Here is a 17675-nt window from a genome sequence, read left to right as displayed (position 1 = left end):
CGAGCGATGGAGCAGAAGTTGTTGAAGTACGTGCCATGGAGCACCCTGAACAGTGACTCCTCCGCCCCGCTCCACTCGACCACGCAGCACGCCTCCTCTTCCCCGTCATCTTCCCCAGAACGCTTCTTGGTGGGAGTCGGGCACCGTGAATTCCCCTCTATTCCACAAACACACACACACACACACACACACACACACACACACACACACACACACACACACACACACACACACACACACACACACACACACACACACACACACACACACACACACACACACACACACACACACACACACACACACACACACACACACACACACACACACCTCTGTATCAATGACTATTACTCTTGGCAGAAGACTTCTATCTTTTGATTGTACGTTCATGAAGCTGAAATATTATGTTCTTGGCTCAGGGATTTTGGCAGATCTTTATCCACACCTACATGTGCTAACTATTCATCAACACACATTTGCTATTTCTGGATACTATTTCCGGGTATTTGCATTTAAGCACTCTCACACATACACCAGGGACCATGGGCTTTGATTTAGCTTTTTGGATATTCAGGACTGATGCTCGTACACCCACAGCTCGAGGCTGAGTGCTGGATGTTGCTTGGCAACAGGCTGAATGCGGCATTGCTGTGGCCACATGCTTCAGCATCAAGTATCTTTATTAATCTGCTTCACAATCTGCTTTTTCCACATTATCTCAACACATGTGAGGGACTCTGCTGAGTCACCGGCTGAGCTCCAGCCGTTTCCAAAACTAACAGAGATTTTTAGCGAGGCACTGATGGCTATGAACAACCTGGGAGCTTGCGGGAGGAGAGAGGACAACGCAGAGCCTGGTGAGATTGCTCTTATTGCCCTCCTGCTGCTCTCCACATGAAGATATCAACAGAAGTGGGGAAAAAAAAAAGAAAAGAAAGAGAAACCCCGGCAGAAGGAGGAGGGGAGGGGAACAAAGTGTTTATGTTGGGGCTGAAGCACGCAAACCTAATGGCTGTTTTATTTTGCTTGGCGTGTGAGGGCTGATATTGAGAGGAGATGGAAGTAGGGAGACGAGGGAGGGGGGGCAGGATATGACTTCAAAGCTCTCATCTTCAGCCAAATTCACTTTTTTTTTTTTTAAAGGACTCTGTTTGGGGAGGCAGCCCTTCAAAAAGGGAGGGATTTAGGGGAGGTTATGGTAAATGATGCATCGACTCAGTCACGCGGTGACTCATGAAATAACTGTTTACGCTTAAATTCGGCAAGTTGTTGACAGATTCAAAACAGTGCAGAGCACTTGGTAAGACGCAGCGTTTAAGTCCAAGTGAACATGACTGAAACAAAGCCAAGGATTTACTGAACTTTTCAAAACTCCCTTAGCCTCCTGTTTGGAGGAAAAGAGGCACTTAAAGGTTTCTAAATCAGCTGACAACCAGGTACAGGTGATACCGGACCCTCACCTGAAGAGGAGGTAGTTTCATGATCACTGTCTCCCTCTTTGCCTTCCTCTGCTGCTCCAGACGGTCCAGGGCAGCTGGAGCTGGTGGGACGCTGCTGCCTTCGGCGCCTGCGAGACCTCTGTGATCGTAGTATGTTCTGATCCACAAACTCTTTAGCCCCTTTCTGCAGAAGAGACCAAGGGGAGGGAAAAAAACAAAAACAAAAGCAGAGATAAAACAACAAATATGAAGCGTCTGCGGCTATAGAATGAGGCAACAACAGCGAATGAAAATACCTGCAGCAAGAAGCAGTCGACGCCACATGGGTCAGTCTCGATGCGGCTCTCCTTATTCTTCCTCTTGTAAACACTGGGTGTAGCATGGAAAGCTTCATGAAGCAAACAAACACATTTGGGCTCCATGTTATAAATCAGTTGAATAACTCTTGGGTGTATTAATAAAACAAGGACAGAATCCAACCACTCTAGGATTGGAAGTGGTGGCAGGTCAGAGAGGAAAATTAAGAACCATCACAAAATAAATAGTCAAGCTACATAATGACAGCCAGAGACGTTAATTGAGCAATTACGGTGGAGGAAACAGTCGTATTTGAAGCATCGTCGGCAGAAGAGCGTATGGAACGAGTGTAAGGACTGCTCCCGCTGCACGGATTTCGCGAAAGGTCCATCCAGGTTTGGGGTGCAGAGAGGGGGCAGCTTCACTTGGCTTGGGGGCTCCAAAAGGTCTTTGTACCTGCGGAGGTCACAGACGTCTCCTTAGTGTTCATCTATTAGCAGTTTATCACAGTATTAGCGCGCTCATGTGAAGTTAGCCAAGTTGATGAGTATATCTGAGGAAAAAGCTCTTTCAGATGCTGATCAAACTGCTCCTTTGAGTCAGGGCGCCTGAGAGAGAGAGGGGGGGGGGGGGCGCACCACTGTTACACTTGCGTCACCATGGTGACCACTAAGCAACTGCCTTTTCAGCATTGTGCACATAGGTTCACAGTTTTTCCTTCACTTTTTCTTACTTTTCCTTCAGCTGCTCGGTGGTGCCCTTGTAAGGGAACATGGAGGCGATGGCTGTGAATATCTTATCGCTGGGGACCTTCTTGCTGCTGGACACGTCTCTTACTTTGGGAAATACAAAGAGAGACCAGAGTTGGTTAAATAAATAACCCTGTTTTTTTTTTTCTTCCTCACATGAGGTTTCGATACAGATGTACAAACAAAGCTTATGTAATATGTTCTTCTAAACATTTTGCAATGTTTTCCCAGTGTCCATGACCAGTACGCAACAACATGCTCAGGAAACACTTCTCAGTGTCAATCGTAATATAAAAATAAATAGTGCAGACAGAGTACTTTTCTTTCTTTTTATGTATCTTTTATTCATGGTTTGTTAGCTGACTGTGTTGCAAGGTATCCTGAACATGAGAGGTCATTAAGTTGTGCAATAAGAGCTGGACTGTAGAAGTGTCATGGACACACAGTAGCCGTGCAGGGGCACAGGAGCAGCTTCAAAGTAAAGCCTGCCTGTGCCAGAGCTGCCGTGGCAGGGCGACCTTGTGGCAGCTGTACAGTGTAAAGAGGAGAACAGTGCGAGCCTTGTTCCTGCTGCAGCCTTCTTGTTCCCTCGCACAACAATGTGTGAGCGCACAAAACGCGCAGCTGACTCACTCACCCTCGGTGGTGCTCCTCCTCTTCCTCCTGACGAACGCCGCACCACCAGATTTGGTCTCCTCTGAACCCTCGACGGAACTCCTCATCACTCTCTCGTCCTCCTTCTTTACGGTCACCTCGACTGCCGCCGTCGCCGCCGCTCCCTCGTCTTCCTCCTCATCGTGGTCAGAGTACTGGCTCAAGGCCTCCACCAGCTCTTTAAAGACTTCATCACTGATAAATCCTCCCTCTGGGACACAGATAACACGTCAGAAAGTAACACTTTGAAGAAGACATAGAAATACATCAGCTTCATCATCATTAGAAAATGAAACACAGCTCCCGAGTGGTTCTTAGGATATCTGCAGAGAACTTGGTAATATGAGACATCAAAGCACACGTATCATCATAGAGGGTACTGAACACACCTCTGTCACCATGGACACCATCGTAGTTGTCAATGAGTTCCTCCAGGAAAGCCTCGTCCTGTTCCAGCACCTCATCACCCATGTACGGGATGTTATGAAGGAATGTCTCATCCTCCACCTAGAACAGAAAACTCCCATGAACCCAGGCACGGAACCAACACATGTAAACCACATTGTACCACTTTTTCCTGTAGTGCTTTTTTTTTAAGGATCAAAGAATTACACTTCCATCGTTCACTAACCTCTTGTCACACAAGACATTTACACGGTCCTGCTTTCTGAAGTTCACGTTCAAACAAGAGTTAAAAAATAAAATGAAGAATGTTCTGAGGTATGGATGAGGTTCTTGTGTTGTGCACACTTGAAGATACGACAACAACACAAATTGAAGAAAGGGGAAAAAAGGCCTCTTGCTTTTAACTTGATAACCTGCGTCTATGAATTTGTCCAACTGGTAACAAATGTCCCACAGTAAAAAATAAAATAAAATAAAAATTACCAGCTCTCCATTGCCGTTTAATAGCAACAAAACAAATGAAGAACCTGCCGCAATTGTAGAAGCACTGTATTTGTATCAGTAGAAGCAAAATCGTGGTTCATTTTCGTACCATGAAGTTGTGCTGCAGAGGTGACCAGGAGTACATAAAAGGGATTCCTGCCACAGTTGACAGAGGTCTCATGGCAATGGCTTGAGCTTTGAATGATGGGAAGCCAAACTCCACTGTACACATCTGTGAGAGAACCAGAGGTGGGCTGACAAAACAATAGACCAATCCCAGCAATATTGGAGAATTTGATAAATAATCAAATACACATGAGGCTCAACCCTAAACACAAGAGATTGGACCTGAACAGCAAGTGAGAAGGGAAATATAACATTACTGCCTGAGGCTGTATATATTATGAGTTCCAATAGGCCCAGATACCACTTATAGCGGCTACATGGACCTGTTTATAACACACAGTTTGTCCTGAGATAACACCTGACAGCCGGGTGGGAATCATTGCACAAGTGGAGCTGCTGAAGAGTTTTTCAAAACACATCCACACAATAATAACAGATTGGATTGCCAGTTTAGTCTTAGCCTCCTGGGAAGGAATATGTATGCAGAAATGGACGCTGCAGTCAGGTGTGTAGAGGGATGAAATGAAATCGCTCAATTATTTAACCTCTTATGGTTCCATCAAAAATAAACACATCACACACACACACACACGCAACCTTCTTGTTGGCCGGTGCTCCACTAGAAGTTGACAGAGGGATGGTCTGAATCCTGAGTTTAGACCACTCTGCATTCAGAAGATTTGTGTGCTGCTCTATCTTTTGCTTGTTGGTCATGAACAGGGTCTAGAAACAAACAGAACCCAAAGCATGTCACGAGGAAAGACACACATGCACGGGGCAAATGGAAATCCCCCACATCATGCATTCACTACACAGACATACATAATGACAATGATTACTATCAATAGGAGAGTTGACCCACCTTGACCTCCTCTGCTTTTTTAAGGCGTTTTAATTGGCGAAGGCGCATATACTCAGACTTGACCCTCCTTCTCCACTCCAGGAGGCTGCGGGACAGTACAAAGGAGGGAGGCTGAGGTCTTGGGGTTGGCGGGGCAGCACAGGTGCCAGGGGATGGGGCGGTAGCAGCTGTTTCCTCCATGACTCCTAAAAAAAAAAAAGAAGACAGACAGACAGACAGACAGAGAAAATGTGTAGAAAGCTAGTCCACAGTATTAGGCTGCACTACGCATCCAGTCCTCAAAACATCGTAGATTCTGTTGTACTAAAATGACTTAAAGGTACTTTATTTTACAAAGTGCGAGAGGGACTCAAGTCGAGTTTTTATTCCTATTTTGATCCCCTTGTAGCACAACAATAATCCAGCTAAAAGCGCAAGCGATGTCATAATTCACAGTTCTGGTTGGATTTGCTTACAGTCACCTCTCTGTAATTGGCACTGACATCAGAAGTCAGTATTACAAAACAATGACTCATGTTTCTCAAAGACATTCAACTTGTCACTTGATGTTTTAAAAAATGCCCTCCTTACTCGTGCTTTAACCTGCTATGCTTTCGTTTGTGAGGCCATTTTTAAATCGTGGATTACACGATTGGACTGACCCAATAACGTGCAGGACCCCTCATCATGTGCACAGAAATAAGTAGAGCCCCGAAGATTTCAGCAGTACGATGCATTCACTTTTCCTCTGGAGTGGGCGTGCCTCTTCGGATGAGCAAATTTGAAGGGGAGCAGAAAAGTACGTAGTAGGCTACTCTTTTTTTTTTTTCATGTCTCCCACGAGCACATTACTGAACACTAACTTCCCTGTCTGAGCCCCAAACAGAATGAAAAATAAGCGCAGAGCTAAAAAACGGGCTGCTGCAGAGCATTTCTCCCTGCACACGTATGAAGTGCGTTCTGTCCTGTAGCTGCAGCCCCGCGGAGGCAACAGCAACACACGGTAACATTTAGAGGTGGAATACTTGAAGACGTGAGCACTGAGCACCACAATGACAGCGTGTTGTTCTAGCAGACGCGTGTGCACGACTGCCTCACTAGTGTCGCAGTTATTAAATACCTTCAAATCCACTGCTGGCGTCCTGTGTTGTTGCGACAAGAGCCCCCGCAAAGCGATCAAGCCTGCGTTCTGTTTTTTTTTTTTGATAGTAAGAGTGATCCGAAGCAATCAAAGGCCGTTTCTACTATGGATCTGACGCAGATATCGTCTTCGCACGGCGAGGGGATCTCAGAGAAATCCCGACGTTATCCATAAGCATGGTGCTGGAGGGTTGTTGTTGTTGTAGCTTCCAAAATAGCTTCGCACTTGGCTTGGTCGAGCCTACCCGAGCAGGAGGGTGACGTCTTTATTGTGATCACAGCCTTTTTCCTAGCAGAGAAGGATTTATGACTATTCTGCGTCCTGGGAATAAAAAAGTAGCGTGAAGCAGCAGCCACGGCACAGATATTTACACGCACACAGGAACTGATGCAACTGTCCTAGCGCTAGATTGCCATTTAAATGTGCAAAGGAAAAACGCACCATGACTTACCTATGTTAAGAATAAATAAAATGTGCAGTCTCGCAGAATTATGATGGGTCTTGAGATTCTTAAAATAACAATTAGGATACTGGCTAAAAATCCCAACACCGGAAGCACAGTCTTATTTAAAGAGGAATAAGGCTATGTGAAATTGTTACGGTTGGCAATAGTAACAAAATTAAAAGGATACTCGAAAATTATAGAGGATTGAAAAGTCATACGTTGAAGTTGAGCCGGATACAAAATAGTTGAGTGGTTGTTCTCCGTTCCTCCTCCAGGGGGAGCTATTCGCATTTTACAGAGACGGGTTGGAGGAAGAAGGTCTTTCAGGGCCACTGGGGCGTTCAAGTACTCCAATTAAAATTGTAATTTAGACAATCAACGATTAAATCATTACGAAAACCGTGAGGGATTTTTTTTTGTGTGTTGATTTTGGAAAAACAATCTCTACACAAGATGTCATGTGTGTATACATGGGGTATATGGTAATAACAGCGATACCTAACGAGGAAAATCCTATGAGAGACACTTTATGGCATTTAATAGCAAATGTATGTGGTAACCCTGTACCTAAGGATTCATCTATATCTAGGTTGTCCACTTCGTTATGAAGCGTGAATTTTATAAATCTGAAATTAAACTGTTGAGTGTTTTCACGATGTAATACCAATTAATTCTTATATTCTTATTCTTATTATATGCAGCTTTGACAAACATGCCAAGTCCTTAAAGCCACCCAGAAAAAAAGGACTTCAGTGATTTTGTGATTAAATATAGTAATAAATATGATTAAATGTGATGTGATTAAATATAGTAAAGCATGATACAAAACCAAACTGAAACGCCAGGTTTTTAGGTGTTTTCACTCACATTATGTGGCTCAATAGTGCCATCTTGTGAGATAGATAAGTAGTATGCCATGTGGTATTTGAAGAGATTAAGCAGAAAATAAACTCATACTTGAATATGAATAGAACACTCACTCTGTGCACACAGTAAACATTCTGTTCATATACATAGAAGTCCACAGATACTGTAAATTTATGTGTTAAAGCCCCTTAAAATGATTTGTCTTTCTTTTAAATCAGTAAAACAAACGGTACATTTTGTCCATTACCATCGGACAAAACAAATGCATGAACAATCTTACATGATCACAAGAGTCCTTCAATTTATTTTCACCACAAAAAAACTTTTCTGGAATATTAAAAAAAAACTGTAATTGTGAGCAAAAACGACTGAAGTTCGCCTTGAGTTGACCATTTTAAGAAACAGATTCTTCTTTCATTAGCCCATGTGGAAAAAAAGTGACACATACAGCAGCTGTAAGGTAACCTACAGCCATAGAGATACAGCATCACATGAGATAAGAAGCTTACTTAAAGACTAAAGCAAAGACTTAGCTTATTGCAACTTGCAAACACTCTTCTCTTCATCGTCTTATTTCCACACTGTTATCATCACAATAACAATATGGATAACAAAAGTAATGTCAATAATCAACGGAATAGCAGTAGCCTAATTGTTGTTTTTTCTCAATCTCTACACTTTCTAAGACTAGAAACTGTAAGGGTAATTTAAAATCTTGTTATTTCCCATAAAACCTGTATAGGTCAAAAGTCATAACCACCCGCTTATTAAAGATATATATGTAAGTGATATTAATGTCGCTGTATAATTATGTCTGTGTATTGTATATGAATTTGTTACATACAGACAGACAGACAGACAGACAGACAGACAGACAGACAGACAGACAGACAGACAGACAGACTTATGGTCTGAAATCACCATACTACTGAAGATCAGTTCAGCTTTGGTTGTGTGTGTGTGTATGTGTGAGAGAGAGAGAGAGAGATGCATTCCTCATAACTAATTACGCATTCAGTGAGCAAAAGTATATCAGATGATGCTGTGTGTTTGGCATGTCTACAGTGGTATTTAAAGTTAGACATGCCATGTTGATACTGAGCTGTCAAACAAAAGCAAACACGTAGGAAGTTAAGCTTTTGTGGTGGTGGTGTGTGTGTCTGTGTGTGGAGGGGTGGGGGGGGGGATTCATTTTGCGTAATGTAAACTATATATGTTTTTTTTGGCGGCTTGTCATAGTGGGACTCAAGCCACTGAGTATAGTTTACCTTTCATGACCTGAAACAAAGGCTTAGAAGGTGATCTGACTTGAAGGTACAGTATATGAACTGAGGACTTCAACAGTCTTTTTAACTCACTCTAACTGATAGAAGAAGCATTTATTCATAGATGTTAGACTTGTAAGATACACTGTTGTCCGTTATGCTTCCCACAATAGAACTTTTGAAATACTGAATGTAAAGCGCCACCCTGAAGGCAAATCTGTTTTTTCTATCTAACTTCTACCACCAATAAGTTCGATACAGATGTATTTAAGCGATGTTATTATAAAGTACAGTCAGTTGGGCCTACATGATGAAGAGTGGCCTCATTTATCTATAAAAGAAAATGTGGAAGCAATTGTGTCCCTGGGCTACCTGGCTCTCTCCCAAGTCAAGCAGCTGAGACAGAGCTCTGGTTCTTCACTGACGTGGATGAGTGAATCAGTTTCATGTTGGAGATCCTTGCTGCCTCAGAAGCTCAGTGTGACGTAAGAGCTGCTGAAATTGAAGCGCTTGTCATCAGCACTGATATTGTAACGTGAAACTGACACCAAAATCACTTTTCTTACACAAGACGAGACAGGGAGACTTAATAAAGTAAAGATCATGCTGTACAGAAACAAAGCGGGAACGTCCTTTATGACATCAAAGTGAATCTGTTCCCATTTAAATAACAAAGTCTGCTCGATGGTGATGAAGTTTAAACAATATGTGAAGACATTTTTTTTTTTATATGGAGCTTTTTGTAGCTTTTGTGGTCTAATGTAATAAGTTGCAACAACTGATATCCCATGAGACAGTATTGGTTAGAGCTCAAGTCTACAAGTCAGAGTGAGGGGGGTAAGGGCAACTTAAGGTTATCTGAAAGCTGCATTCCTGCTACTAGTCTACACACAGAAATCTCTGAGCCAACTGTGAAGCATTGTGGGTAAAGTGGACACTGGGTTTTGCAAGAGAGGAATTTGGATAAAATATTTCGGCTACGTTTTCATTGTTATTGATGCTTTATGAAAAGACAGTCCTCAGATTGAATTTGTTATAGTGCTGGATGCTATACAAGGTACAATGATAAAGGAATGCCATCATTGCGTATGTTCTTCCAGTAACAGTTACTTTTGGGGGCGAGGGGGGGAGGAAAAACAAAACTTTTTAGAGTAGTAAAAAGCCTTTATATTATGTCAAGCTATCATGCGTTGGTCTCATTTATTTGGCTTCACTTTTCCAAACACAAACTCAGCATGAAAAGATTGTTCCATGTTTTGATCTGTGACTGACAATGCAAAACAGAGAAATGGTCAAATGTTCGAAATAGCTGCATCCGTTGCAAATGCATTCAGTCAAAGATGGAATAGAGAGGGTGGGACTCACCCTAGTTTCTCTCTTTCTGTTTGAAAACAGGGGGTGGGATGAGAGAAAGCAATAGATAAAGAGAGAGAGAGAGAGAGAGAGATGGTGGTGCAGTAGTGGACCACAGTAGTTCTAACCTTATCTGAGGCTCTCTGTTTAGTTGTGTGAATCCGCCCAACCTAGGAAATCAGGGCTTCCTGTTGTTTCATAGAGCCTTCCTGCAAAAAGGTTGAGATAAGTAATCCCTTCCCAAGCAGAGAAGACGGACAGAGCACTGTCAGGCAAAATGACAGCAACCACTTTCTCACTTGTGTTTTCTGGGTGCTTTGTGACTCTTCTCCTCTGGGGTAAGTGCAAGATTTACACTGTCCATTTCTTCACTCTTATGATTTAACTTCTTCACTTGCCCTCCTTCTCACCTCTTAAGAGGAATGCTTGGGGGCTTTCAGTGATTGAGTGGCTTTTAGAAAGGAGCTTAGCATGTCTCATGATGGAGTTTTATTCTTTAACGGTTTGGTTGAAGGGTCATAGGGTGATCTTTTTTTTTATCAAAACATTAATTTTTGTTTTTTTTAAGACAAATTGTGTGTTGTTGAGAACATAATGACTGGATTATAACAGCTTGTCTTATAAGGCAATTGTGATTTTGTGAAAAAAGATATGTTATTCATATAGACAGTAATGTATATTTTTAATGCCCTTATTTTAAGATTTCAGGAAGGCAAACAAAGAGAGGATGCATTGACCCGTTCACTCCCTACAGCTTGCGCCTTCCATTTACTTTTGAATCGTTCTTTAAAGGCTGTGAAAATCCCTTTTTTTTAAACAGCACTCAGAAAATGTATAATGTAACTGTAACACATCGGAGTGTTATCTACATCTTTATTCTAACATTCAGTTTTTCTATCAATATTTTCTTTCGTGGCAGGATGCACAACTGTGGTCTGTCTGGTTGATGAAAAGTTATCAATACAGCCCAGCACAACAACAGGTATGTGTATTTATAGAAAAAATATATATTTATCACAGGCATGATAACAAATCCATTGACTAACCAGACTTTCGTTCTATGCAGGGTATCAATCAACAGAGATGGTGGCTACTAGTAAGTTAAGGTCCTTTTCGAATGATAGATTTTCTAAGTCGTCTGTGTTACATTAAGAAATTCAACCTTTAAATAGTCCAGATTTTATTTAATCGTTTTCATTTAATTTAGCACAAAGACATTAATCCTATCTACAGTGTATTTATTCAATGGTGGAAAGAGTGATTATAAGTTTATATCCATGGGGGATTGTTTTGGATATGGTTCCTTAAATTCATTTGCTGGAGTGGAGCTGACAAACACGGAAAGCCGGCTTCTGCCAAGATCTCCTTGTGTGTTATGATGGGAATCCAAGACAAACTCCTGGGGAGGTCTCTACCAGTGAGGGGTCAACAGCAGTAGACACAAGGCCTGTAATGGTTTGGGGTTAAAGGTTAACTTAAACCTTATTATGAGCAGCCCTCCCCCTCTGGCTCAACTTCCTGAATTTGTTCGTCATTCACCCCATGCAGCGTCTGTGATCAACGCATGAACTCCGAGTTGTGAAACAACTGGAACTTTGGAGCAGCGCCCCTTTCACTGTTCCTCATCCTTTGCCTTCCTTTTTTTTTTTTTTTTCTTTCCCCTGACTGTCCCCCCTCCTCCTTCCCCTGCCAACTCCCCCAAACTCAGAGCTCCTCCTCTTTAGAAAAGACACATTTCCTGATGTCATTACTAAATCAAAATGCTGCTCTGCAAACAGATGTTGTGAGAGGCCCAACATGTGGATTCGGTGACATAAATTAACAAGTTGGTCGTGAGAAAACATAAAGCACTGACTTCAGTTTTCATTCATATAATGAAACCCACCCCTCTCACACTGTTCCTTAAAGTGATGAGTGATGAGAATGTACCTCAGCTGTAGCTCACTCACAAGCTCCTTATGTCATACAAAACACAAGTTTCCTTCACTTGTGGTGAAATAAACAGTGCATTCTTTTTACATGTGTGTGTGAAGATGGCTGGCCTTTGAAACAGCTGGTTAGCTCTGACTAATTACTTCTTGCAGGTTTGTTCAAATTAGCCTGAATATGATCATGGCTGTCTGCACAGCACACCCTGCAGAGTCATGATTACATCCACCCCAAAACGCTAAGCCCTAAATGTTTACTTATGTTTCCTATTTGGCAGAGGCAGCCCAAAAGGCAAATAAATCACATGCTGTGAGCCGGCCAGGCCTTCAACTGTGAGAAACTGAGACTAAAAAGCAGAACAAGAGTTAAAGAGTAAAGGGTTTTCAGATGTGAGTCCAGCCCAGCTTGGGTGTGCTCCCTTTTATTTAGCAGAATGGAGAGGACAATCTCTGTTGCCTCCACCCCTTTAAAAAAGGAAGAAAATCCCAAAGAAACGTGTGTTGGAAAGAGGAAGAGCTGCTGCCAAGGCACAGGGCCGTCAGACAGATCTACGGAGAACATCTGCTAACCGCGGGTAACACTGTTTGGACATCTGGTAACCGAAGGTTACACTGCGTCTCTTCCATCCTGTCGCGTTTCCTGTTATGCCTTGCTGTACAAAGTCTGAAAAGCTGAGTCTTAATATACATGGTGATCAGTCGGGAAAAACGCACCTTTATTCATTTTTTTCTGACATGAAGGGAGCACTTGGTTTCATTGGGGTATTCCTCTCCTTTCTCTCCGGTGAGTGTGTGGTCTCCCTACTACAGCTGCAAATGCCTAGTTCTAGACATGTGAAGAAACTTGTGGGCAAAAATAGTCAAGAACAGGATTGTGTTTTGAAGGGATGCATGTCTTTGATGACCGTCTTTAATGAAGTGAACTAAATGTGCCTGACAGTGAGATTTAAAGAGGCTTTGCGTTAACTTCGATAGTCTAATTCAAAGTTTTTCTCTATTTTAGATGCCACTTATGGAGGGCCTACTTTGCCTTTTAGTAAGTGGCATAACTAAATAACTACACATATATAGCACAATAACAATAATAGCTAATATCAGTCTGTGAACCAAACATCCAACATGTGATTGAAGATGTGTAAACACGTCTTCTTGTCGCTCGCTTTGACCCTTTTCAATCTTTCTTTTCCCATTTCTACAGTTCATGCAGCCTGTGGGAATAATTCTCAACACTGTGGGGACTTTTGCGCCATCTGTTCTGAATATCATGGAACAATAATGGATTGCCTTTCTGTACTCTTTGAGCATCTCTGTCTGGTCACTTTTAGGGATACCATGGCATCCCTAAACAACACTGACTGGTGCATTTGGGGTAATGTGAGGGGGTAAGTAGTGTGTTTGTTTGCAATTAAAGTTATTTTTTTTCTAATGTATGAATGATCACTCTCACACTCTATGTCTCCATTGCAGCTTGTATAGTAACCTGAGCCTGTGCACTGAGGATATATCGGACTGTCTCCTAATCCCATGGCCCAACCCTCTGGTCGAACAGACATTTGTGAATATTCACTCCAAGTTTTTTAAGGATTGTCCCTCAGAGGAGCTAAGTGACCCACCACCAGCCATCGTCTTTGCCCTGGTGATAACTCCTATCTGCTTGATCCCTGTCATGGTTAGCCTTGTGGTGTTCAAGACCAAGAATGGGGATGGCAGCTCCTGAATGTCCAAAATCTGTGCTCTGCTCCAAATGTTTTCGACCTTTGCTCTACTTCATATCCCAACCTGAGGACTACAGTTTGACCATAGACACTGTGCTGGACTTTTATTTCGACAGTGAGTTGAAGAGGACGGAATCTTTCTGAGAAGTCTATACCTGCGCTTCACATTTTTGACAAGATGACTTTATTCCCACTAAATTATGTTCCTGATGCTAACAGAGACACACTTTAACAAAATCTATACTTTTATATATGACTGTACCATACTGTGAAAAATGTTTTTTTTTTTTTTGTTATCTGACTTGACAAAATATTAGTATTGGTCACATTCCAGTTATACAATCTTTTAAGAAAACCAAGCTTGATTTTAACAGAGACCTAGAACCTAGTATTCAGGGTGATAACAAAAGCTTTAGAGCTTGCAAAGATGCCATATATTTCTGCTGACACTCATTATATTTGACAGCAGTTATTTCTATAAAAGACAAGGTAATTTTTATTACTGAACTCTAGGCCTCTTCTTATGTATTTTTTTTTTTAACTGTCGCTCATACCTTACTCTTCTTTCAGCCACTTCTTGGACAAACAGCATGTGCAGATATCATGTACAACTATTTCAAAGTCTAAGAATGGATATTTACATACAATATATGTGCATGTGTGATGAATAACAAGGTCCTGTAAATGTGCAAAAAGAGGACAGAAACCCAGTGCATCCAATCTGATGCATGGATCTGGTTATGTGAGTCATAGCGAGTGTAACGTTCAGGATCAGAGGTCACAGATGGGACACAATGAGTGGGTACGCCCAGAAAAAGAGATCTCTTCCTGCTATTGTCTATTTTTGAACTATAACAAATCCTGTAGCACTTTCCCCTTGTCCAAACCTCAAAAAGCCTTGTGATCACACGATAAGCTAATTGAGGAAAGTTTATCTAAAATCTCCAGACAAAAAGACTTTAAAATAGTCTGTGCAGCGATAAACACTGAGTAACGACAAGAGGATAAAATTGTTATCTCTCGCCTGACTAATGTGGTTGTGCATTGTTCAGTTGTGAAAGACGATAAAGCCATTGTAAGGGCTTTAAGAACGTGAACTTAATGTGTATTGACTGTGTGATACTGATGCAATTATCAGGACTCCGAAGACACCCAGTAACTTCTGAGTGAACAGATTCTGCCTGTTCTCAAACAATGTACTGTATGTATGATGATCAACTTTTTGTACATTTCAAACAATTAAATCTACGCCTCTCATGTTGGCTGCTGCTCCTTTTCACTCTCTCAGCACTGACTAAATAAAAATAAAAAGTAAAAAAAACCCTTAAAATTGTGTTATTTTCAGCAAAGTCTGGAAGTAAACTGTCCTCAGCTCAGCTCATGTTCACAAGGACACATTAACAGAGTTTTAGCATCCTTCGGGCAAAGTAGCCTTTAACCTTCGTCAGGATTTGATGAAACACTGTGGCCCCTCTGAGGATAGTGCAGATGGTACTGCTTTAACTCAGGTACAGTTTCACTGTATCGTCTCTGGATGAGCAGCATATTATGTTGTGGCGCAGTTGCTATGCTGCACAAGTGCTGATATGTAGTGAAGGAATCAGTGACAGCAGTCATGTATCACACCCTCATCTGGCAAATGCTCCACTGCAGGGTGGGCCTCTGTTTATGTACTGTGTGTGTGTGTATTTGTGTAGCAGGGATGGGTGTGGAAAAGTGTGTTTGGTGACCTTCTTCCTCTCTAGATATCGGGTCATCCTCATCCCCACCCCCGTCTGTTCTCAGCCAGTTCTGGGTTACTCTTCCTGTTAAAGCAAAACAGAAAAAAAACAAAAAAACTTTATTTGATTTAAAAGATGAATCATATTGTATTGGTCCAATTTTATATTTTCTCCCACATAATGTGTGCGTATGTTCAGTTCACCATGCACTTGCTGTCATCAGGCCCATACAGGAAGGTTTTTACAGTCAGGAAATCTTGCCCTCTAGTGGTTTCCTATGATATAGTAAAAAAAAAACTGCCTTAGGAGTCAATGACATGCCAACTTTGCCAACAGGAGTTTAAAACACTTGTAACATGTTACAAAAAGCTAACATCATTTTTCTTCTGGAGCATTGATTTGACCCCAGGCTGACCCACAGCCTTTTAGTATGCAGGCAAACAGTCAATGTGCACCCTTTAGTTTAAAACAGAACTTCTCACTGTTAGCTTGGTTTTACAGTAACGGATGGATATGAAAATAATGAGAAAAGTTGTAAACTATATGTATATATGCAGTACCTAGATTAATCACGTTAAGACATAATGTCTATTTCAGCCTTTTTATTAGACACTGTACTGAGTCACACTCAGATAAAAATGAAGACAGCTGCACACCCAAACACAGGAAGTATTTTTGAATGGCTCCAGTGTTTCCGGTATTTTATAACTATGAAATGTTTGCCAAATTAACAAAAAGCTATTCACATTTGTTTAAAAATACTAAAACGCAATAGAATTGTGTTCCCCATTCTCCGATTTAAGGATGGAATTTCATATTTGTGATCAAATATCCTCTGCATGTTTTGAAAAATGTGTTTGTGCGTAAAAATTGGTCCATTTTATGACTGAGAAAAAAAAATTAGTTTTCAACAACTGCCTTAATTTCTATAGCTTCTTTTGTATCATCAGCTACTGACTGTTGCTAAAAGGACCAAATAATCAGGCCCAGTTACACCAATATGATGTTTAATTAACACATTATCTCAACAACTAAAACACCCAAATGATTTGATGTCCAACACAATAATGTCAGTAAAAGTTGCAATAGAAAATGTGTGTGTGGAGATCTTTCTCTTTGCAACAGTGAACCAGGAACCCTTAAAAGCAGTAAGCCCTGTATGAGGCCAAGAGGTTATTCTCAAGCCCTTCAGCTTGGCCTCAACAGGATTACATAACAGGTTGAAATGCTTGAACTTGTGAATAAATCGTCCGATCTGAACACTATCCCAGAGGCCCCTGTTTCAATGATCTGTGCTGACACTAAAGAGTGTTGACTGGATGCTGTGGGGTTGATGTGGGAGGGTTCATGTCTGCACTCCTACAGATATGTTTTTTGGTGTAACTTGTGAACTTATGATTGACAATTAAGGAGAATAATGAAAAGGGATCAGATTTTTCCACTTAAAAAAAACAAAGTGAATGCATGACGATAGAGTATAATGTTACTTAGTATAAAAGTAAAGGTAGAACGAAGGCCAAGCATTTTGTGTGGTTATATTTTGACAGAAAAATACAAGTTAAACTACAAATGGTGCAATGGAAATATTACAGTATGTTCCACATTTAAGTGATTTCTTCTTCCTTTTTTTTCCTCCATAAGTGCTCCATTGCTGCTTTCTCTATTGCTGTAGTGGGCACACAAATTACACATTTTCGAACCCTCCAAGTTCTGGCTTTGATTAAGCTGATTTCTGGACAGATGCATGTACCGTGTTTTCACAAGTCTCTAGTTAGTAAGAAAATATTTCCACTTGTTTATCCAGTAAACTATAAATTATTTATCTCATGGTTTATCTATAGCCGGGCAAGTTCAGTCATTTCCTTGTTGTTCCTTCAGAATTAAAATAGTATGCATAACCAAAGGGGTAGAAAAGGGGGGGGGGGGGGGGGGCATATGCAGGAAAGCAAAAACACCCTGAACTCTCAAAATACCTAATTAACACAGATAAGTCAGACCGAGAGAGGCAGGCTGGAGCAGGTGCAGAAGGAGGAGAGGGTGAATGATATAAAAAAGGAAGTTTGCCGCTCAACAGCTTAATTAATCGCACACTTTCTAATCACAACCTTCTGAATCGTCTGTTGCTCATAGTTTGGTGGAAAATCTTAGTTTAATTGGCCCAGCAAAGATTTCCTTCTCTCCCCCTCCCTGAAGTTGTGATCACACTCTCGAGCCGCAGCTGTGTCTCCGGTTGCAGGGTGCTGGGT

General features: G+C 41.5%; 2 protein-coding genes across 3 annotated transcripts in view; one reads left to right on the top strand and one right to left on the bottom strand.

The window, feature by feature from the left end:
- ezh1 (enhancer of zeste 1 polycomb repressive complex 2 subunit) overlaps positions 1 to 6568 on the bottom strand; it is a 14376-nt gene extending 7808 nt beyond the window's left edge. For both annotated transcript variants that reach the window (XM_079365854.1, XM_079365855.1), the window contains exons 1-11: positions 6115 to 6568; positions 5016 to 5200; positions 4751 to 4876; positions 4137 to 4259; positions 3529 to 3646; positions 3123 to 3350; positions 2470 to 2572; positions 2029 to 2192; positions 1736 to 1827; positions 1461 to 1623; positions 1 to 157 (exon numbers count right to left, since the gene is read on the bottom strand). The exon at positions 1 to 157 is cut by the window's left edge and continues 28 nt beyond it. In XM_079365854.1, coding sequence (XP_079221980.1) covers positions 1 to 157; positions 1461 to 1623; positions 1736 to 1827; positions 2029 to 2192; positions 2470 to 2572; positions 3123 to 3350; positions 3529 to 3646; positions 4137 to 4259; positions 4751 to 4876; positions 5016 to 5195 — 1454 coding nt within the window. In that variant the 5' untranslated portion in view covers positions 5196 to 5200; positions 6115 to 6568. The remainder of the gene's footprint in view (positions 158 to 1460; positions 1624 to 1735; positions 1828 to 2028; positions 2193 to 2469; positions 2573 to 3122; positions 3351 to 3528; positions 3647 to 4136; positions 4260 to 4750; positions 4877 to 5015; positions 5201 to 6114) is intronic.
- A 3581-nt stretch (positions 6569 to 10149) lies between these two features.
- Positions 10150 to 15029, top strand: ramp2 (receptor (G protein-coupled) activity modifying protein 2). Its single transcript, XM_079367264.1, has 6 exons — positions 10150 to 10403; positions 10985 to 11047; positions 11132 to 11161; positions 12997 to 13029; positions 13192 to 13375; positions 13461 to 15029. The coding sequence occupies exons 1-6, from the start codon at positions 10343 to 10345 to the stop codon at positions 13708 to 13710; spliced, it is 621 nt and encodes a 206-aa protein (XP_079223390.1). The 5' UTR covers positions 10150 to 10342; the 3' UTR covers positions 13711 to 15029.
- Positions 15030 to 17675: the final 2646 nt, after the last annotated feature.

Source organism: Symphodus melops (genome assembly GCF_947650265.1).
Source record: "Symphodus melops genome assembly, chromosome: 17".
NCBI classification, from domain to species: Eukaryota; Metazoa; Chordata; class Actinopteri; order Labriformes; family Labridae; genus Symphodus; species Symphodus melops.
This window is presented reverse-complemented; position numbering and strand designations above follow the sequence as displayed.

Bases quoted from the DNA above. Each gene is read 5' to 3' on its own strand.
- ramp2 (XM_079367264.1), top strand. From the start codon at position 10,343: ATGACAGCAACCACTTTCTCACTTGTGTTTTCTGGGTGCTTTGTGACT. The intron at 11,162-12,996 runs GTAAGTTAAGGT...TCTCTATTTTAG, and splicing joins AACAGAGATGGTGGCTACTA to ATGCCACTTATGGAGGGCCT. The intron at 13,376-13,460 runs GTAAGTAGTGTG...TCTCCATTGCAG, and splicing joins ATTTGGGGTAATGTGAGGGG to CTTGTATAGTAACCTGAGCC.